The following is a 22,014-nucleotide window of genomic DNA, read 5'->3' on the forward strand; positions in this document are numbered from 1 at the left end:
TAAAATAAAATCTAATAGAAGAAAGTAGTTTAAATAAATAGTCATAACGTATTTATTTCTAAAAATGTTTTTAAATATATTTAACTAATGAGTTAATTAATTAAAATTATATATAATACAAAAAATATATTTATATTATTAAAATAAAATTAATTGAGGGCCACCTTCTAATTTGTGAACAGGGCCTGGCGTCGGTTTGAGCCGGGCCTGCACAATAGTCCCAACTCCCAATCATATCCTTTTTCCTTTCAGTTCGCTCCCCCGGCCTACACATTAACATCAGGCCTATATTGTGTATCTCTCTCGGGTCTCTGCAACTTATTCATCATCTCTCTCGCGCTCTCTCTCTCTCTCTCTCGTAACAAATGGCAGTCGGCGGCTGCACTTACTCTTCGGATGATATAGTCATAAAATCGCCGACTGATAGACGACTCTACAGATATATTCGACTTAGCAATGGCCTATGTGCTCTCCTCATTCACGATCCAGATATTTACGAGTCAATTGCTAGAGAAGGAGCCGCTTCTGCTCTAGAAGACGAAGAAGAAGATGATGACGACGACGGAGACTATAGTGAAGATGACGATGACGAAGACGACGACGACGAAAGTGAAGACGATGACAAGGGGAAGCAAGGCGCATCTCAGACTAAGAAGGTTATTTATTTCTCCAAGAGTAATATAATTCAATTCATTGTATCCCTCGTGTATTCTATGTTTTATAATTATTTAATTCCAGGCAGCTGCTGCAATGTGTGTTGGTATGGGTAGCTTTTCTGATCCATTGGAGGCCCAGGGTCTTGCCCACTTTCTAGGTTAAACCCCGGTTGTCCTACTTATACTCTCTATTTACATTTGCACTAGGAAGCGTTTTTTATTATTCTAACTTCTCTATCGTTCACCTGATTTTCGGTAATAGAGCACATGCTGTTTATGGGTAGTACTGAATTTCCCGATGAAAATGAGGTGTGTCACTTTAGTTATTGCTAATTTTGTACCTTAATAATAATTAAATTTTCAAGCATATTTATAAGTGTAATTAATTGTTCTCTTTACTAGTATGATAGTTACTTGTCTAAGCACGGAGGCTCTTCAAATGCTTACACAGAAGCAGAGCACACGTGTTACCATTTTGAAGTTAAACCAGAGTTTCTTCAGGGTGCATTGAAAAGGTAATAACACATTTTTCAACCATTTCTCTTTGTTAAATGCATTTGTTATGAAAGATGAACTATATTTGTGAAAAATTAGAACCAAAATCCCTACTACATTCCATTCTAGAAATATAAAGTAGTGTTCATCGATTACAAGCGTCTATTTGTACATCCAACTTCAGTCATCATACTTTTCACTCTATGTAATTCATCGTTCCCCAACATTCTTCTTTCTATACTTGCATCATCTCCTAGCCAACCATATGCAGCTTATGATATCAATCTTTTTAATGCTGAAATTGATCCAAATGAATCTTTCTTCCCTTCCTTTAAAAGATTAATGATCTCATAGAGGAAGTATGAGATCTCATGTAGAAACATAGAAAAATTTGGATGATATGTAACAAGCTATTCTTGACTTGCAATTATATTTATAACTAATATTTAGCTACTCACTCTACTGCAAAATTGTTAGGAATGTCGACTTAAACCGAATAGATGGATATTGATCTGCTCCAAATCGAATAGATTTACTTGAACCCAAATCAATCTGAAACCTGAAGAGTTGAGATGAATTGGAGAGACCAAATGGCAACCCTTTGATCTAGTTACAAGTAATGGATGATTTACTAGTAATAAATTTATAAGTCAAATTATGTATATTACTTTTGAACATGTATGATTTATCATTTATGTACATAAACCACGTCGTCATCACCGACCATCATTGTCTCCGACAAGTTCTGTCACCTTCTTTGACGACTTTGGCCACATTTTAGACAAATTAATCTATTTTTATAACAATCAATATTTCTTTGTATAGTGTTCATTCTACGTGTAGAACACTGTGCATGACACTTTGTTTTTGCTTGCGGAACAGACACATTGTTTTGCGAGCTAGAAACACACAGTGACTTGCATAACACCTTTGTCAGTTCTAAAATATGCCCATTTAATGTCTCCTCATTATCTCCGACCCATGTTCTGTAACAATGCTTGCAAAATGTTTTTAAAAAATTGCAAAAAAATCAATTTGATTTTCAGTAACTATAAAGATTCTCTTCAAATCCAGAAAAGTCATTTTCAGCAAGCAATATAAGGTATTTTAATGTCCAGAACAAAGTCTTCTCCCTCATCCAAATCCGCCTTTTCACCTTTTGTGCCTTCAACAATCATGCATGTACAACAAACGAATAATCAGAGTTTTCTCCATGACAGCTCTTGTAAGAAATCATTTAATCATCCGCAACAATTCTCGTAGAATAGAGTATCCAATTTGCATAAATGATTAACTTGTTGTATTACGATTCAAATAGTGTAAATGATAATTTAGTTTATATAACCAACTGGGAAATAAAAAACTAGGGAAGATTTATCATCTATATGACAATTTAAATGATATAAAAATAGCGTAACCAAAGTTTATACTAGATGAAAGAGGCATTAGGCTTAAAAGTTTGCCAGAAAACTTTGTGAGATTTTCAATCATACACGATAATGAGTTTGTCTAATGATTTGAGATTCGAGGGGAAAATGGTTGTGATATAGAAGTGCTGGGATGAGAACGATAGTCGCTGTGTTTCACTGGGGAAAATGACAATGTGCGTCTCACTGGGAAAAATACAAAGTGTGCACGTATGTATCATATATACATTTGTGTGAGAGAGGGGAGAACAAGAAGAGGGACGGGAATACACATGAGAAAAGATACTGATGGGTTGAAAAAAATTTAAACGATTTAGAAGAAATGTGGAACATTCGTTTAGTATAAAACTAAGGGTGTGTGGTGTGGTCTCTGGGTATCCAACTTAATTATGGTTACCATTGAACCCCGCCCTAATATATATCACATATTATATAATAATGTGTTTAAGATTTTACTATAATCTATCAATTTTTTATAAGAGCATAGTGAATTTTTTAACTATAAATTAATGAAACAACATATTAGTGATTTGTTTTAGCTTTTCATCTTCAACAGCATAGTGTTTCTCCTATTCCAACAAGAGTTTTTAGACATTTATGCCAATAACTGTATGTTTTACAGATTTTCTCAGTTCTTTATATCACCTTTAGTTAAAGCTGAAGCCATGGAAAGGGAGCTGCTAGCCGTTGACTCAGGTATCCCATATATCTTCTAATGGAAAGTCATTTTCATGTATTAAGTTGCTTTTTTTTTTCCTACTGTTTCTTCACTAATTTTTGTATATGTCATATCACATAAAACAAACTTGTGCAGAATATAACCAGATAGTGCAGAATGATGCTTGTCGTCTACAACAACTTCAATGTCATACATCAACATCTGGTCACCCTTTGAATCAATTTTTCTGGGGTAAGCGACTCTTTTGGCATCTCTTGTTTATGTGTTGAATATTATGAAAATGTTACACAGTAACTGACGTGCTATTTATTTCTTGGTGGAAGGTAATAAAAAGAGTCTGGGTGATGCTATGGAAAAGGGAGTTGATTTGCGCGAACGAATATTGAAACTATACAGTGACTATTATCAGGGTGAACTAATGAAGCTAGTTGTCATAGGGGGAGGTGATTTTATCTTATGCAATTTCGTTTATTCATTTTCTTTTTCAGCTGGCTATTTATGCCTCGTTTCCTCGTACTATTTCTGCTTACTATTTAGGTTGAACTGATTTTGGTGAGTTAAACTAACTTGTCATTTTTTCCGCCAGCACAGCACATGTACTGTGGTTGGTGGCATGCATGGTGCACCATATCCTTGAGCATGTTGATTGTGCTAGGCTTTATTACGGAGATGGTCTGAAGTCTGTTTGCAATGAAATATTATGAAAGTCGAGTAATGTTTTTTGCGAATAGTGTTGGTTATTTTGAATAGTTTTTTGTCTTTGTCATAAGCACAGTGTTGTTTAATGCACAAAATACACAAAATGTGCAACATCTGATTGTGAAGCGCGACTAGCAAAGGCGTTTTTTGCCAGAAAAATGTATTTAAGATAATAAAATCTATAAATAATAATATAATTGTTAAAATATTAAACAACCAATAATACTTAAAATAGTCCGAAACAAAGTAGAATATCAAAGCGCTCGGGGTGCCTTTCGACAACACCGGTTATCCTTTTGAATCAATATCTTGATTTTGCTGCGCTTGTGAATTGTGATTACGAGATGTAACTTTTTATATTATTTTTAAGATTGGGACATTAATAACAATAGACACTGAGAGAGATAGGGTAGACGGGGAAAGATAAAGAGGGTCTTATGGAGGGGAAGTCGAGAAGAGGTGAAGATTGCAAACCTGTGTGAGAAAAGATATGCATGACTGATGGAGATTAGAGCGAATAAAGGGATGAACATGAGATGATAGACTAGAAAATATGTGAGATTATAGTAGAGTTTTATTTTCTTACCAAAGGGCAATTTAATATTTTTTTTGAATGTGCAAGCTCTTTTTTGTAAGCACGAAGCAGGCACACTTATACCTCAAGTTTGATTGATAATCACACTAAATTGTACAGTTTTAACTTTCAGAGTTTTTTCCTGGCTGGTTTATAAGGTCCTCGTCGATGCACCTTGAGTTTTTTAGGTTAAATAATGATTTATGAATTCATCTTTATGTCAAAGGGTGTGACATTTTAAGTGATGATGCTGATACCATGATACATGCTTAAATCTCACATTTTTTAGTATAAAGCTCATGGGCTGGGATTATGCCTTGTGTAACATATAAGAAATACCTGAAGTCAATTCATTCCTCAATACCAAATTTATGAGAGATGATTAGAGTATCCATCTCTGGTGTTACATTTTTTTATATCTTAAATGAAAGCACACTTGAGCATCTAGTCATCTAGTTAAATTTATTCTGTTATCCAAATAGTTAAATATAGATACAAATTAGATTTTACTTGTACTGCTGTCTGCTGACATATTATACTTTATAGGTTGTTGACAGTTCTTCTTAGCAACAACTAACAATTTTTTAGAGTCTAACATGTCTTCGATTATGTTCCTCTATTGTATGCTGCCATAGTATACCGAGGGAACTAACCTTTGTGAAAGAACTTATGGCCAATAATTGTATGAATTTGCTTAAGGTTTTAATGAACATGTAAGACATAATGCACATGTGAGACTAGAAGTAATTGAAACTTTTAACTTGTTTTTATGGTTATTTCAAATTTTGCAGAGGCACTGGATGTGCTGGAAAGTTGGGTTCTTGAACTTTTTGGCAATGTGAAGAGTGGAGTTGCATTGAAGCATGAGTTCAAATCAGGAATTCCAATTTGGAAAACTGGTAAACTTTATCGGCTAGAAGCTGTTAAAGATATTCATATGCTGGATTTATCATGGACATTGCCCAGTCTTCGGAAAGACTACATGAAGAAATCAGAAGATTACTTGGCTCATCTTCTTGGGCATGGTAATGTTATGGTTGCCTACATCGAGTATTCGTGTTTTTTTCTGTAGGGGGACATCATTTTTAATTAACTATATTGAGGCATCTATCAATGGTTTTGGCGCTTATAGGGTAAATTATTAACTTTGCTCAGTTTGCTGACCAAAATTGATTTTAATTATGTTAGTTTGTATATTTGTTTATTGGCATATTTGAATTCCTTCACTCTTGGTTATCTCATCTATCCTTTTCAGTGTTTGTACCCATCATGAATTATCGTGCCGGTGTTTGATGTGAACTTGTGTGCCGCACTTATAGTTAAGATTTAGTTTACTCCTTTATAAAATATAATAACATGTGTAGCGTAGGAGCTCTTGTCTCAGAGCTACAAATTATATTTTGGATAATTGGGAGTAAAATAATGGAGTGGGGTTTGATTCATAGATTCTTAAATTTTCTACTCCTTCCCATAATTGGCCGCTTTGACTTTTGCATGTGTTCCAACATGTTTACAAAAAAAACTTGTACCTGATATTTTTTTTTGTTTTTCGTATTTTGAATCTTAAAGTTTCGTAGAAAAAAAGATATTTAAAAAATGTTGTGTGCGAGTATGTTTTTTATACGTCTTAAAATGCATGAGTCAATTGTGACAAAAGTTATAGGGCAGGGGATGATATTTATTTGCTTTAAGATAGAGAAGGGGAATGCCTGGCATAAGCATATTAGGTCACTATAAATCATGGCAATGTCTATGTTACTCAAACTCAGATGTCCGAGTGTCCAAGGATCAACACGACTCGCCGTCGTATTTGAAATTTTTTAAAAAATGAAGGAAACGGGGAGTCGGGGACACTGTCCAAATTTTGGGCAAGGGTATGTATTAGAAATAGTTAAATTATTATTACAAATAATTATTACGTTTTAGACTTGAAGTATGCTTTCCAAAACGCTTACGTATAAATATTCTAAACAAAGAGAAATTTATTTTAATTTTTTAAGTAAAACATTTATTTATTTCATTTTCTTAAAAATACTAAAAAGAAATTGTAAACTTTTTTGTGTTTAATTACTTGTTAAAATATCTACACTGTGCCAAGTTTAGGGAGCAACTGAGAAAGTTTTGTATTCCTATAGGCTATATAAGAGGCTGTGCCCCTTTATTAACATGAACCAGGGAAGTAGACAAATTGTAAATATAGATTTTATACATACTGTTCTGCCTTCTCTTTATGTTCAATTTACTGAATAATCCTTTTCAAACACAGAATATGCACGTGCAATCATTTACTCTCCTACAGTCTTCTCTCTCTTTCTTAATTGTGCTAGTGCCCCATTACTAGAAATACATATATCGGGTCTTCAAAATTAGACCACTTTTTTTCTCAGAGGGCAAAGGAAGCTTGCATTACTTTCTGAAGGCTAAAGGATGGGCAACATCTATATCTGCCGGGGTTGGAGATGAAGGAATGCACAAATCTTCAATAGCGTATATATTTGGCATGTCTATACATCTCACTGACTCTGGCCTGGAAAAGGTAGTTCATTATTTCTTAATATCTAGTGATTATGCAACAAAAAATACTTGTTATTATATGAACTCCTGTCTGGCACTAATGCTTCTTCGCGGATACTTATATGTTGGCTAATGTTTTTCTAGTAGAAGAATTTCTGAAGTAGAGAGAGTATAAGGATTCCTATACTTGTATCATATTATATTACTATTGTTTTTTCTGCCCCTAAACCGATATTTTCTCTGTATTAACAAAATTGAATTATGAACACTGGAATGCACATGAGATCTCTTAATTTTATAATAAAGCTCATCGCAACTTGTTGTACTAGTGAACTATGTAAAGGGAATCAAAACCTAAACTTCTGCTTAGTTAACGATAAAACCAAAGTGGACTAAAACGGCGGTAGATGTTTGTTTTGTTAACTTCAAGTCTTCAACTATATTGAACTATTTAAAGAGGATCAAAAAACAATAAAGCCAAAAGAATACTGAAATACCCATGTAGCATTTTCTGATAACTTCAACTATAGTCATATGCCACCTACTACACCATAGCATAGATAGTGCACCCATGTTTTGCATATATTCTTCTGCATGTCATCATCGAAAATATCTCTTGCTTAACATTTTACTAATACATGTTTTCTTTAACTGGCGCTGTCAATGAGATAGATCTTTGAGATCGTTGGTTTTGTTTATCAATACATTAAACTCTTGCGCCAAGTTTCTCCCCAAAAATGGATTTTCAAGGAGCTCCAAGATATTGGAAATATGGAATTCAGATTTGCAGAGGAGCAACCTCAAGATGACTATGCTGCTGAACTCGCAGGTTATATTTATTTTTTTCACAATTGATTTCACTAAACATCAACTTCATAGTTCAAAAAGTTGACTGAATAAAAAGTTGGTAAAGACTGTAATTTAATTTTTTTCTAGTTAAATTGTGAAACGCATTGCGCGCTTATAATTTTTGGGCAACATGGGACTCGTTCCATCTCCCGGCTAAGTGCTCCGTAGGCATCGACTTTGGAGTAAGTGAAAACATGATAATTGCTTAACTTCATTTGTTAAAATACTAATAAGCGAGAAATTTATAGAAAGGAATATGATTCTTCATCTATCGTACAGTTGACTATTTAATAAGATAGTCTGACCTGCAAGTACAAGAAACGGAACAATTGTGCTGAAGTTTGTGGAATTTATACGGACACATCAGCATCTCATGCTGCCAATGAATATGAGTTAATAGCTAAACCAAAAAGAATAAGGTCAGCTTTACACCACATGTTGCCAAATATAGCCTCAAGATATTGGTAATGTATTCTTTACACTGCACTATAGAACCTCGGATCTTGCTCTCTTGCTGACAGCAGCATAAAGCAGAGCTTATACTTGTCTGTTTGCATAGTGTGGTATTAAGCTTAAAATACATTAGTACTTCATCTAAAGTACTAGATCAAATTAATGTAAAAGATTTAAATTCTAATGATCATAGAAGAAAATGTTAATAAAATAGTACATGTTACATTTATGGAAGTGATTAATGGTGTTTCAACTTTCCCTTTCTCTCACTTACATTCTTCCTACTTGATCATATTATTTGAATTTGAATATACTGAGAATTTTGTTTTAAATTTTTTTGTTCTAGACCTTTCTTTAATCTTTACCTTAATCTCATAAAAAACAGAAAAAATAGTCTGATAAAAAAATGGCAATACGAGACAGATAATGGATTATTAGCTGCACACTAGGTGCTTCTAGCTTGAGAAGTGAGTGATTCTACTTTAATTTTTCATGGATTGCATTTTGTTGTTTTTTATAATAATTATCTTGACAGTGCTACGATTCTCAAGAATCTAGTCGATATTTATGACGAAGTAAGATCATAAACTCTTGCCAAGATTAGAAGTCAAGGTGGTGTTCATGGAATGAAGAACATCAGAACATGCGTCACAAGATGTTCTGAAAATACTGCATCTCATATGATTTTGTTGTCAGTTCCTATATTAAAATTACAGAAACTGGTCCTTTGTCATACTCTTAAGTTTGCGAAGTATGCTCATTCAGCAGCCTAGAATATAATTTTAACAGTCAACATATAACTCTGCTGATGTAACCTGCTCAAAACTTTTTGTTTTTACCAATTAGTACTGATGTAACCTGCTTAGAACTTTCTCGTTGCATTGAGACATCTTTTCTGATTTTCTAGCAAATGCCCTCTTCAGTGCCTTGTTTTATTTGGCTAATTTTGGATGAATTTATGTATCTTTACTTTGTTCCCTTCAGAGAATCTGCTTGTTTACCCACCAGAAGACATTATCTATGGGGATTATTCCTACAAGGTCTGGGATGATAATATGATCAAATATGTTTTGGGATTCTTCACGCCAGACAACATGAGAACTGATGTAATATCAAAGAAGCTTCATATCACACAGAGTATACTTCTTCCCTTCTCTTTAAGAATGGAACTGCACAATTTTTTCTCGGTGTTTTGTACGATTTATTGACATGTCAAGGTGGAATAATTTCCGGTGTACGGAGGTTGATGGTAGTGGTTTTTATTCCAAAGTTTGCCAATCTTGTTTGCGTTAATAAATAAATTTTAGGCATATAAGCAAGACAGTTCGTGTGGTCTATATGATTATATGCTATCGGTTACTGCCTAAATTTTTACGCCTTTCAAGTGATTTGCAATGTTCTACCTTTCATAATATCTGAACTAGTCTAACCATTCTTTACGAACAATGTTGCTATACAACTTTCTTTAGCATTCTGAAAATCATGACCTAGTGAAACTTTACGCTGTTTCAGAGTACAGTTGTGAGCCATGGTTTGGATCACAGTATGTCGAGGAAGATATTTCTCCAACGCTAATGGAATTGTGGAGGGATCCTCCAGCAATTGATACTTCCTTACATCTGCCTGCAAGAAATGAGTTTATTCCTTCTGATTTTTCTATTCGTGCTTGTAAGGCCTCTGGTGATACGACTGATAATCCTTTCCCAGTATGTATACTTGATGAAGAATTAGTGAAGTTCTGGTACAAGCTTGATAAGACTTTTAAATTTCCTCGTGCAAATGCATATTTTCGCATCACATTAAAGGGAGCTTATTGTGATTTGAAGAATAATATTTTGAGTGAATTGTTCATTCACCTTCTCAGAGATGAGCTAAATGAGATTATTTATCAGGTTAGTTACTTAAACATTAAGTATTTATATATCTCAAACATGCTGGCATTACTACTCTAGTTTTTGATAGAAGTTTATCTGCCATTTTTCATGGTGAACCGTAAGTGGTAGTCATAGCAAATTCATTAGCTACTATATATAAATTAAAATATATTGGTAGTCAGTGACCAGTCCTGCCAGTAATTGTCTTTCTGGTACAAGTCCATTTCCGTCTGTTACCTACTGCTTAAACTACCATAATTTTATTATCTGGAGTAAGGGTTGGTTAGCATAATGTCACAGTATTCTATTGCTATTTTGACATTTCGTTCTGCAGCCTCATCAATGTTCTTAAAATCAGCACCTTGAAATGAGTATAGAAGTTAATTTGCTATGAAATTTGATTCTCCTGTGTTGTATTCTCTTACTTCCTCTCAACTTTTTAATGAAGGTGTTTGTATACAAATTGTCAGCTAAGATCTACCTCAATGGGTATCTTCGTTACAACACAATGGAAGAACCACTTTATTGTGAATAACTAAAAACCTGACGGGACAGTATAAATCCTTTTATCCAATATCTTACATTCATAATCAAATAAAATAAAACTAGGATTCAGGTGACTTTCTAAGAAGTCTGCATTTGTTAAAAATAGTGGAAATAGCGCGAGGTATAGGTTTTAATAACAGTTAAGTGTTAGAATAAGAAAACAATTCTTTACCCTTTACAAATATGGATCTATTATAGGTTAACATTGTAAGAAACAATGGGCACCTAAGATGTATCGAGAGTATTATACATTTTGCTTCCTATGCAGAAATATCCATCTATATAATTTTTGTATTACCTTTAATCTGATAAATGACGTGGTATGTGTAACTGAACACTAATGGAAACTTAATGCATGCAGGCTAGTGTGGCAAAGTTAGAAACTTCTGTATCTCTTAACAGTGACAAGTTGGAGTTAAAGATCTATGGCTTTAATGATAAGCTTCCAGTTATTTTATCTAGAGTTTTGTCGATTACCAAATCTTTTGTGCCAAGAGATGATCGTTTCAAGGTATGCACAAAAGTTTTCATATCATGCTTGGCCTCATTTTGTATCCATACTTACGTTTATGGATTAGTAGGATACTATGATTGCCTGCTTTTCTGTATATTCCAATTAAAAGTTTTTACTGATAGCAAATTGTATGTACGTGATACTTGTGAATCATGCCTTGATAAAATATATAACTGTTGTAGTCATATGCTTTTCGTTTCTTCTGGTCATCTGGTATTCTAGTTGATGTATTAATTCCTATATTACTCATTTAAAAGTTTTATAAGCTCAATTTTTCATACTACAATGCTTGGATAAATTAAGGTATGTTGATGGAAAGGATAGTTTCTGTAAATTGAATGGTATCTCTCATGTCAGATGTCAGAGTATATTAGGAATGACATTTGATCTTGAGTTGGTGCATATGATATCCTAGATGCTGACCGGAATTTGCAGGTTATTAAAGAGAATTTGGAGAGAACTTTGAGAAACACCAACATGAAACCACTTAATCATTCATCTTACTTGAGGCTTCAAGTCCTCTGTCAGAGTTTCTGGGATGTAGACGAGAAGCTGAAATTACTGGATCATATTTCTGTTTCTGATGTGAGAGATTTTATCCCTGAGCTCCTTTCCCAGGTGTGCAAGTGTTAGACTATCGACTCTGAACTAAAGTAGTGCTACATCTTTGTCTGGCTACATAATTAGTTTGTTGTAACATAGTTATTACTGTAGTGATACAATATCAAAAGTTGACAGACAGTAGTAATATAAAGTATGCAATTCTTCATAAGCTGCATAATAACCGTATTCACTATTCAGTAGTTACACCACTTAAATTGTAGTCGCACATATGTGGCCAGTGTTATTAGAGCTGCAATTTATTGATTGCTTAAGAAAGAGGTGTGACAATCATATATATAATAGTAAATGTGAAATTAATATGTTACTTAATGAGGAATCAACATCAGGAATACTATATAGGCACAGTTAGAACTTAGAGCAAGTCCAGTGCAATGCTATAAGTGATGCCATTTCTATAATTTGAAATCAAATGTCAAAAATTTCAACTCCAAAGGAGTTCTATACTTGGATGCAAATATGCATATATGCATCCTTGGTTCTAAATTTGAAACCAAGGATGCATTTATGCATCTAGCCACATCATCATACCACTACAAATGAGATGCATGTTGTTGTACTTTAAATGAAATTTAGGGCAAAGTGACAAAATTTAGGTAAATAAGGAAATATTTGGTTTCAAATTGCATCTAGTATTGGAGTTGAAGTTTTGTTTTAGCAACAAAAGATACTTTTTGATGCCAAATTATAGCAATAACTACAGCTATTTTGCATCTTGCATTGGACTTGCTCTTGGAAAAATTAAAAAGAAAAAAAATAAAGAAATCGAAATGCTGATATCAAAATTGTAATACTGGTGCTTCTGTAGAACTGTATTGATCTTGTAGTTTGACAAGAACAACTTTTCTTTGCATGGTAAATAGAGCAGTACTGATACTTGATAGATATCAGTTTCTTAATACCTCGAAATTTACTCCTCTATGAATATATTAATATCTACTCCTATAAAAAAGGAATTGATTAATAAGCTCCAACATTACTATTTTAACTCCAATGGTAATTTCTTTGACATCAAAATTACATTATTACCCATTGTATAAGTGAAGAAATTATATGAAAAAACAAAAAAAAAAGTATTATCCTAATTCTGCAAGTAATTCTGTTGTATTCTGAACATGGTTTTTTATCCGTTTTATGCAGTTGTATATTGAAGGACTTTGTCATGGTAATTTGCTTGAAGAAGAGGCACTGAACATATCAAACATATTTAGAAGTTACTTTCCTGTGAAAACTCTTCCTTTTGAGATGAGACATAAAGAGAGTGTGATGTGTCTATCTTCTGGTTCGAATCTGGTTAGGGATGACAAAGTGAAAAATAAGCTTGAGCCAAACTCCGTGGTTGAGGTAATTGAATATTGACTTGCTGCAAGGGTAATGTCTGGCATGACTCTTTCAGCTCTGTTTACAGTTGTATGTTCATTTGGCTTTCTTGCAGCTATATTATCAGATTGAACCAGAATCAGAGGCAGATCTCCCCAGAATAAAAGCACTAATAGATCTCTTTGATGAAATTGTGGAAGAACCACTTTTCAACCAGCTCAGGTTAGGTCAAGTGTTACGTTATAACATATCATTTTCGTTTTAGAGGAGTTCTTGATTGTAGGAAAAGCAAACCTTATTTTAATTTGACAAGGTTTTTTTTACTTGTTAATGTAGGACAAAAGAACAGCTTGGTTATGTTGTTGATTGTAGTCCGCGGGTGACTTATCGCATATTGGGATTTTGTTTCCGTGTTCAATCTTCAGAGTACAACCCCAACCACTTGCAAGGGAGAATTGATGAATTCATAAATAGCCTTGGAAAGTTATTGGTAGGCATCCAAGTTCCTTCAGTTTCCTCCATCTCTTTTGTACTTGGCTAATTTCTTTCTTGTTTGAGTATTCACTTCTTTGTGCAAAGAGAAATGTAGTTTGTAACATTAATTGCAACATAACAAAAATAAATTATATGATGTGGAGCCTTCATATGAATTGCAGAATGGACTTGATAATGAATCATTCATGAATTACAAAAGTGGCTTAACGGCTAAGCTTCTTGAGAAGGATCCTTCCCTTGCCTATGAAACAAATCGTTTTTGGGGTCAGATTGTTGATCAAAGGTAACCATCTTTGTGGCGTCTGTATTCATTTATCAGATGTAATGTCAAACAAGTTTTGCAAATTGCTTCTCTTATGCTGATGTCAAACCTATTTTTCATTCTCTTTCTAGTGATGTCAGGAAATGTATTTGGGTCTAACTCTCAACTCAGTGGCTAGTTGTAAAATTTAATAAGAATGATCGTTATCCTGGGGAATTCTTTGGGCAATGCACCAGTAGATAGATGTTAATTAGCAATCTCTCTAATATCTAAAAATTTCAGGTATATGTTTGACTTGTCCGAGAAGGAAGCAATTGAACTCGAGAGCATTCGCAAGCGCGATGTTGTTAACTGGTATAAAACATATATGAGACAACCATCTCCAAAGTGTCGGAGACTTGCTGTTCGACTCTGGGGTTGCAACACCAATTTGGAAGATTCTGATGTGCAGAAAACATCAGTACAATCTATCCGGGACATTGCAGATTTTAAAAAATCGTCTAAGTTTTATCCAGCTATTTGTTGAGAAATCACTTATTCTCCAAACATCATGGTGTAAGAGGCGCGGGGACATACATCTTTAACCAGCAAGGAGGGATGGTGTCGTAGTCGTTTCGGAGAAGAGAAAAGAGGCACAGGCGGCATATGACGAGCAATCTTGAACAATTATTTATTGCCTTACAAAAGGTGGTTAAAAATGATAATTTATTTTTACCTTATTCAAATGCAGTTTTGAGTTTAGTTGTTTTAAGTAACTACATTGGTTTATTGATATTGTGGACCGTCCTAATTAAATTTGTGGTGGACTGAGCATAATAGTCACATGAATGAAATATGTATTTTGCATCATACTAGCATGGTTATGTAGGTAGATTATAGTTAAAAAATTTGTAAATCTAAATGTATACTAAATTTAAATCTAGTTTTTTTTTCTCTGGTAAAACATGACACCTTTTTGTCGATAACCTCATACCAATCAATCAAATATTGATTAATACGATTTTTTTTGTAAAAATACAAAAGATGTGAAGAGTTTAATATTTAAAAAGAAAATAGAAACGTGTTAAATTAATATTTTAAAAGTTAAATACCCATTATATTATATTTAATTAATGCATTTCCTAGCTGTTTAAATTTAAAAAAAAAGTTGTGCTTGACGTTTTGGGTATTTGAAGTAATATATGTGTAAGATTTTCGATAATCAAAATTAATTGTTTGAAATATTGATTTATGATTTATAGGTATTTTTGTAAAAATCGGGAATCGGGGAATATCGGTCGAGTTACCGGTTTGAGATTAATTGAAAATCTGGGATTAATCGGGAGTCAAAATTGAATGTGTTATAATATTAAATTATATTTAATATATAATTATGATTATATTAGTTATTTATTAATAAATATATATTTATTATATCATATTTTCTATAATAATCCATATTTAAATGAATATAGTATTTTAATTTTCCTAAATAATTATATATCACAATAAATAAAAATTCGTAAGAATTAATTGGATTTCAAAAATCAAATTGGCTGGATAACTTGCAGGTTATTAATCGGTTGAATCAAAGATTTTTAAATAGGTGATTTTAGAAAAATTGAATAATTATTAAAATAAAATCACTGATTTATGAATAATTTATTAAAAAATCGGTCAATTTCTATATAGAAAAAGGAGCCTAAGAGCAGAGTTGGTAGAGGAATTTGTATAGGATACAAGTATACATACGCCACACAGTATAGGAAATTGAATTGGCAGTCGTAGTTACTCCACCCGACCGACGGATGTAGTAAATTTAATAGGAGAATATTACTGCGATTGCAACAACACAGTGGTAGGTTAGTAGTAGTAGTAGTAGTATATGTATGTATGTTTATTATTAATTGCTGCAGCTATTTCCAAAACTACGGATCCATTTCATCTCATTCATCAGGAGGCAAGTTAATTTGTGTTTCTCTACTAGTCTAATTATTACTATTATTATTATAATTGTAGATCTAGGGTTTGCTACTCAATTATTCTTCATTTCTATAAGTTGTTGATGTTGTGTTTGTTGTTATATTCAGAGGTGCCAAGGCTTTATTCACTTTGATTTATATTTATATCCTACTAAATATAACTTACAAGTATTGGTGTTCATGATTTATTATGATCATGTACTTGTACTGTTTGCTTCTTTTTTTAATTTTGCTGGTTTATCCTAATCTAGGGTTTTCATTCAAACAATTATGACTGAGAATCAGCATCATCAGCAGCAGCGCTTTCAGCTCGGGACCATCGGGGCTTTGGGTTTATCTGTTGTTTCTTCCGTTTCCATTGTTATTTGCAACAAGGCCCTCATTACCACCCTTGGCTTTTGTTTTGGTCAGTATGTCCTTCCCCTCCTATTGCATCTGCGCTTCGTTTCTTAATTCTATTTTTTTCATTTTACTTCAAATAGTTGAGATTAATTAAGCCCCGAACAATACAAAAAATATTAGTACAATTTTTCCTCCTTTTAAGGCAAACTATCAAACACATAGTGTGTTGACGTGAATGTGGCATCTTCTTAGATCCTCGATTTGTGAAGGCTGCTGCATTCCTTTCTTTGATTATGTGTGTTGGTAAATTCACATTTGTTATTGAAACTCATTTGTTACAATTATTGAAACCAGCATCGCGTCTTATAGATTAATTTCATTCAAAACCCATTTTCTTTTTAGTTTTTTGATTATGTGAATAATATCTGATGCTTGTGGTTCTAAATTGCATTTTGAAAACTCAGCTACAACTTTGACAAGCTGGCACCTACTGGTCACTTTTTGTTCACTCCACGTGGCTTTGTGGGTAAAGCTATTTGAGCACAAGGGTTTTGACCAAAAAGCTGTCATGGGTTTTGGGATATTAAATGGAACATCCATTGGACTTTTGAATCTCAGCCTTGGTTTTAATTCAGTAGGATTTTATCAGGTAAGCTTTCTTTTTTAATTCAACTTCCCACACTACTCATTCACCAGACTCTGCCTCTAGCCTTTGTTAAATATTGATATATCACTAGAGAACCAAGTATTGAGACTTAATTACTATTTACTTTTAAAAGAGGTTAATATCCACACCCATCCGTTTTCCCTTTGCTAGAAGCATATTTGCCAGCTTTTTAAATTTGTTTATTCTTAGGCCTTGTTAATATGTTATTTGTATAAGGGAAACTACCCTTCCTCCACGCATGTCCAGATCAAATGTACATACCAGAAACAGGTCTTCATATTTTAGAATATGGCTGAGTGTCAGTGTCTGACCCTCTACTCTTTTGCTTTAATTGCAGATGACAAAATTGGCAATCATCCCCTGTACAGTACTTCTGGAGACTTTGTTCTTCCGCAAGCAATTCAGGTAAAGTCTTATATTTCAATCTCAACTCAGTCATACTCTCACAAGTACTATACACCTTCAGCTCTGCTACGAATTTTGTAATGGTTGGTGAAAAGTAATTTCTGTAAGTTTGTAACTTTTTAGAATTCAAATTTCTTGAAAATTAGACATTAGAAGTACAGATCCTTCTTCAATGATCCTTGACCTGGAGGTCAAATTTTGTAGAATTTCTCATAAGATGAGAAGTTCCAGTCTGATGCAGTTTACAGTTTATAACAGAGGCCTACTTTGAAAAAAAATCTTTTCATAAATGTTTGCTATATTTTTATAAGGCACTGGCATGTGCGTCCCTGCGAGTTCTTTCTAGATTACAGCATTCTCCTACAGTATTTATCCTTGTACTTTTTTACTCTTTTGACTGTTATCATGTTGATTTGTACTTAATAAACATATATGTCATGTATCAATTTTAAAAATAATTGAAACCTATTTTGGGAGTATCTGATTCTACTAGTACAATTTAATTTATTAAATATGCGTATATGCTTAATGCTTTTCATTTAAACTGCTGCAGTGATTAACGCTGCTAGATAGTGACGATATCTGTATATTTTAATCATACTCAATATAAGAATTCTAGCTGTTGCAGTTCATGTTAAATGACCGGAGTTGGATTCACAGGTGCCCTGTAATCTTTTTTGTATTTGCTATTTTAAAATATAAATTTATAACTGAACTGAATAGTTAAAGTTTATAGTGGCTTGGCAGTTAAACTTTTTTTTTTTTAATTCGAATTTATTTAACCGCTGCCCGTTCAGTTGTCTATTATTAAAATCTTTTTTCCCTTTTTCTTGTTTTCAATAATATTTTTTTAACTTAAACAACTACTATAAGGCACTAAGGTCCTCCGAGTTAAGGCAGTATTTGCCATTAGCATGTGTTCAACTCTCACCAAAGGTGACGGATGAATAGTGTTTGGTAATTGACGAGGTTAATTGATAAAGGTGTCAGGTTTCAAAGTCGCTATACTGAATTGAGTTTGGTCAAAAGCTGAGGGATGAAAACTGCAATTTACTCTAAATAAATATCTAGTAAAAAAATTGTATGTACCAAATCTAGCAACAATTTTAATAATAGTTAATTAAAACAAAAGAATAAAATGACAAAAAGATATGTGTTTAGTCAATACGATTATGTGAACTTCCAGGTTGTGAATAACTCAGGTTTGTACAATCAGTTTAATGTAAAATATCCTATATAGTAGAATTATTATTAATTGTAGAACTTCTTAAAACTTCAATGCAAGACTGAATTTGAGGCAATTGTACAAGTTTTCTTTCTATACTTGGGCCCCAATATTGCCAAAGAGACCAAGAAGGTTATTAGTGTATCCCAATTATACCCTATTTCTGGAAGGGAATATGAGAAATTTGGGATTTCTAGGAATAATAGAATATAGCTTAATTGGCTCCTTGCTGGATATTGTCGCTGCTCAGTGGGCAGAGACACCTGGAAACAAGCCATGGATTACCATGAGATTTGAGATTATATCATTTATATGTATCAGATTTAATTCTACCTCCAATAATCAATAATTTTATTTATTTATTTAATACAAAATTTGTTATATAATTATTTTGGGGTATGCTGAATCAATTGTAGCCCCGGCACTGCAGCAGGCTATATAGGAAACCGGAAATTCACTGAATACTCCGTTCACCAAATGATTCAGTTCGTACTGGCTGTCAAAACTGTTAACGCCACATAGTCACTGTTCCTATTTGGCTGAATTTTATCCATCTTCGCACTTTGCCTATTAAATTGGCAATTTTTACACTCATGTTGCTTGGGTACTAAGATGTAAAAGCAACCAAAATTTATCATATACTCCGTAGTACATACAGATTAAGCAAAAAAGACATCTAAAATGCAAGCTATTGATGGGCTTGTGTATACTTTAAATTTTATGGACTAATTATGTAATACTGCTATTGACTAACTACATAATACTACTACTCATGTCTTCTATGATTAGACGAATCAAATTTTCGTAAGTTTATATTGAAGGGTCCCGCTTCTTGAATATAAAAAGGCATATGTATATTACCAAGGGATAGTGCAGTAAATTTGTGAAATTATGTGCTGCTGTTAGTTCTATATTATTACCAACTTGGGAATGGTGGAGTAAATATATGAAATTATGTGCTGATGTTTGTTTTATTTTTTATGCATGCTCAATGTGCTTCCATGATTATGGCGTGCAGTAGAAATGTCCAGCTTTCGCTTACTGTGCTCCTGTTGGGTGTTGGAATTGCAACTGTTACGGACCTGCAGCTCAATTTTGTGGGCAGTGTTTTATCTCTGCTTGCGGTGCTTACCACTTGTGTTGCTCAAATTGTATCCTGACTTTATTTTCATGATGCATGTGATTCATATGCTTCCATTTTTATTGACTAATTTAAATGATCTAATTTGTAAAAGATATGCTGCTTTTAGAAATTGAAACTTACCAGCCTGGAATTGATTTGATCAACTCCCTAGTCATTGTAATTCCTTGATTAGTTGTTCACAGATGACCAATACCATTCAGAAGAAGTTCAAAGTTTCCTCAACGCAACTCCTATATCAGTCCTGTCCTTATCAGGCTTTGACACTGTTTCTTGTAGGCCCATTTGTGGATGGTTTTCTGACCAATAAGAATGTATTTTCTTTCAACTATACTCCGTATGTGCTGGTGAGACTCATGACCAATCTTTTCTTAATCTTGGAGGCAGTTAAAAATTGCATTCAGTTTTATATACCCATGTTACTATTTATTTGTTGCCAACTTTATTTCACTATCTGACTATATCTATTGCAGGCATTCATTATATTGTCCTGCCTAATATCAGTATCAGTAAACTTCAGCACCTTTCTGGTCATTGGAAAGACATCTCCAGTAACTTATCAGGTCCTAGGACATTTAAAGACATGTTTAGTTCTGGCATTTGGCTATACACTTCTACGAGACCCGTTTAGCTGGAGAAACATTCTAGGCATTTTGGTTGCTGTTGTTGGGATGGTACTCTATTCTTATTATTGCACTCGTGAGAGCCAACTGCAGAAGGCTAGTGAAGCATCAGCACAGTTGTCCCAGGTGCATTCACGCTCATAGATTTCTAGTTTTGGAAGACAGATTTGCCTAATTAAATTATTTGATGGGAAAGATATTTGTTTTCCCTTCACGACTTTAATAATATATCCTAATAGAATATAACTGTTGATTGCAGGCAAAAGAAAGTGAAATTGACCCATTGATTACCGTAGAAAACGGAGGTGATGTTCAGAATTCCCCTGCATGGAAATCCAAGAAAGACTTGCAAGCGTGAATTGTGCTTGATACTTAATTCATTGTAATTAACTTTTTGTATCTTCTGAATAGATTTTCACAACTTGATCGAAGAACTAGCGTTTATTAACAACCATAGCTAAAAATATTCAATTAAAGAAAGTAGACGTGCTGGTAAATGATACGATGTTGCTGGTTTATCGAGGATAGAAACTATTTGTGGAAACTGAAAAAAATAAGAAGAAAAGCCCTGTATGCTTACAGCAAAGAAAAAAGTTAGGAGTTTACCATTCATGTTTTCTAGTGACCTTTTTGCAAACAATTACATTTAAAGTATGTGAGGCTTGTGTCTAGTTGTATCTTGAGGATTTATCTTTCCACTTTTTATACATATGATTTGGAATTGAAAATGCAATGCAGGACATCCAAACCAAGAAATCAAAATATTAAAACTGGGAATACAATTCACCAATTAGCCATAAACTTCATACAATACATTCAATTTAATTTTCTCTTTAAAAGTGAAGCACATCATACAACTGTACTATGAACCGCATCAAGGATGGATATTTCTGTATCTTTTTTCCCACTACTTCACCATTTTTGAGAGTGCAGATATTTGACCTAGGTGCACTTCAAATATCCCTTGCAGGAAACTTGTCAAACTCATCCAAGTATAAGTTTTGTTCCTTCTCATTATCAGTATCGGACTCCGTCTCAAAAATATTCGACAGGGCTTCAGAATCTCCATAGTTCTGAAGCAGGTGTATGCAACTGCTGCAAGCCATAGTTCTGATGAGATGCATCCACTCGAGTGTTGTTTCATGTCCATATCTCTGCCCTGGGAGTGTATTGCTTATGACCTTTTATAATACTCAATGTGTTATAAGTGCAGAAATGACGTGGATCACGTCTATGGGAGACTTAACTCACTAACAACTATTTCAGTAATCAACCGTTAAGATAACCTGCTGACTCGTGTCTTCCCAAATAGAGTATCTCTTAATTAACCTAAAAGGAATCTGTGATCAGATTTCCAAATATTTGCCAGAAATCCCAAGAACCCAAGAGGTCTCGAGTTCTTCCAGAAAATTGATATCAAACTACCATCCCTTCTGACTAGCCAGACGATACTAGAAAAGATAACTATCAGAAATTTAATACACCAACCTAAAACTATGCAAGTCTGGTCACTTAAAAGAACAGCCTGCTAAATTACTGAAATAGTTAAAAAAAAATTCAATTTTCTCAGAGCATTGCAATACCAATAGTCAATAGATGGACAAATCCTTCAAAACAAAAACCCACTTCATTTGGATTAAATATATGCTAAGAAACAACATTCTACTTACAA

General features: G+C 33.5%; 2 protein-coding genes across 6 annotated transcripts; both read left to right on the forward strand.

Moving 5' to 3' along the window:
• Window positions 1–225: 225 nt before the first annotated feature.
• On the forward strand, window positions 226–14,827 carry LOC141671550 (nardilysin-like). 2 transcript variants are annotated; one of them, XM_074477822.1, is made up of 19 exons: window positions 226–656; window positions 739–814; window positions 919–965; window positions 1,059–1,171; window positions 3,201–3,274; window positions 3,393–3,488; window positions 3,581–3,700; window positions 5,322–5,555; window positions 6,918–7,066; window positions 7,717–7,873; window positions 9,331–9,483; window positions 9,859–10,238; window positions 11,128–11,277; window positions 11,716–11,898; window positions 13,042–13,245; window positions 13,337–13,443; window positions 13,558–13,711; window positions 13,878–13,999; window positions 14,261–14,827. In XM_074477822.1, exons 1-19 carry the CDS (start codon window positions 366–368, stop codon window positions 14,502–14,504), a joined length of 3,054 nt encoding a protein of 1,017 aa, XP_074333923.1. In that variant the 5' UTR covers window positions 226–365; the 3' UTR covers window positions 14,505–14,827. The 2 variants fall into 2 exon arrangements, with proteins under 2 accessions (XP_074333923.1, XP_074333924.1); XM_074477823.1 differs by lacking the exon at window positions 226–656 and having other exon boundaries at window positions 1,067–1,171.
• Window positions 14,828–15,695: 868 nt separating this feature from the next.
• LOC141671551 (UDP-xylose transporter 3-like) lies at window positions 15,696–20,996 on the forward strand. Of its 4 annotated transcripts, none has more exons than XM_074477825.1 (8): window positions 15,696–15,819; window positions 16,191–16,345; window positions 16,746–16,930; window positions 17,286–17,353; window positions 19,597–19,729; window positions 19,905–20,066; window positions 20,193–20,468; window positions 20,602–20,996. In XM_074477825.1, exons 2-8 carry the CDS (start codon window positions 16,210–16,212, stop codon window positions 20,698–20,700), a joined length of 1,059 nt encoding a protein of 352 aa, XP_074333926.1. In that variant the 5' UTR covers window positions 15,696–15,819; window positions 16,191–16,209; the 3' UTR covers window positions 20,701–20,996. The 4 variants fall into 4 exon arrangements, with proteins under 4 accessions (XP_074333926.1, XP_074333927.1, XP_074333925.1 ...); XM_074477826.1 differs by having other exon boundaries at window positions 15,698–15,815; XM_074477824.1 differs by having other exon boundaries at window positions 15,712–15,917.
• Window positions 20,997–22,014: the final 1,018 nt, after the last annotated feature.

The sequence above is a fragment of the Apium graveolens genome, chromosome 7 (assembly GCF_009905375.1).
Source record: "Apium graveolens cultivar Ventura chromosome 7, ASM990537v1, whole genome shotgun sequence".
NCBI classification, from domain to species: domain Eukaryota; kingdom Viridiplantae; phylum Streptophyta; class Magnoliopsida; order Apiales; family Apiaceae; genus Apium; species Apium graveolens.

Bases quoted from the DNA above. Each gene is read 5' to 3' on its own strand.
- LOC141671550 (XM_074477822.1), top strand. From the start codon at position 366: ATGGCAGTCGGCGGCTGCACTTACTCTTCGGATGATATAGTCATAAAA. The intron at 9,484-9,858 runs GTATACTTCTTC...ACGCTGTTTCAG, and splicing joins GAAGCTTCATATCACACAGA to AGTACAGTTGTGAGCCATGG. The intron at 13,444-13,557 runs GTTAGGTCAAGT...TTGTTAATGTAG, and splicing joins CCACTTTTCAACCAGCTCAG to GACAAAAGAACAGCTTGGTT.
- LOC141671551 (XM_074477825.1), top strand. From the start codon at position 16,210: ATGACTGAGAATCAGCATCATCAGCAGCAGCGCTTTCAGCTCGGGACC. The intron at 19,730-19,904 runs GTATCCTGACTT...AGTTGTTCACAG, and splicing joins CCACTTGTGTTGCTCAAATT to ATGACCAATACCATTCAGAA. The intron at 20,469-20,601 runs GTGCATTCACGC...TGTTGATTGCAG, and splicing joins CATCAGCACAGTTGTCCCAG to GCAAAAGAAAGTGAAATTGA.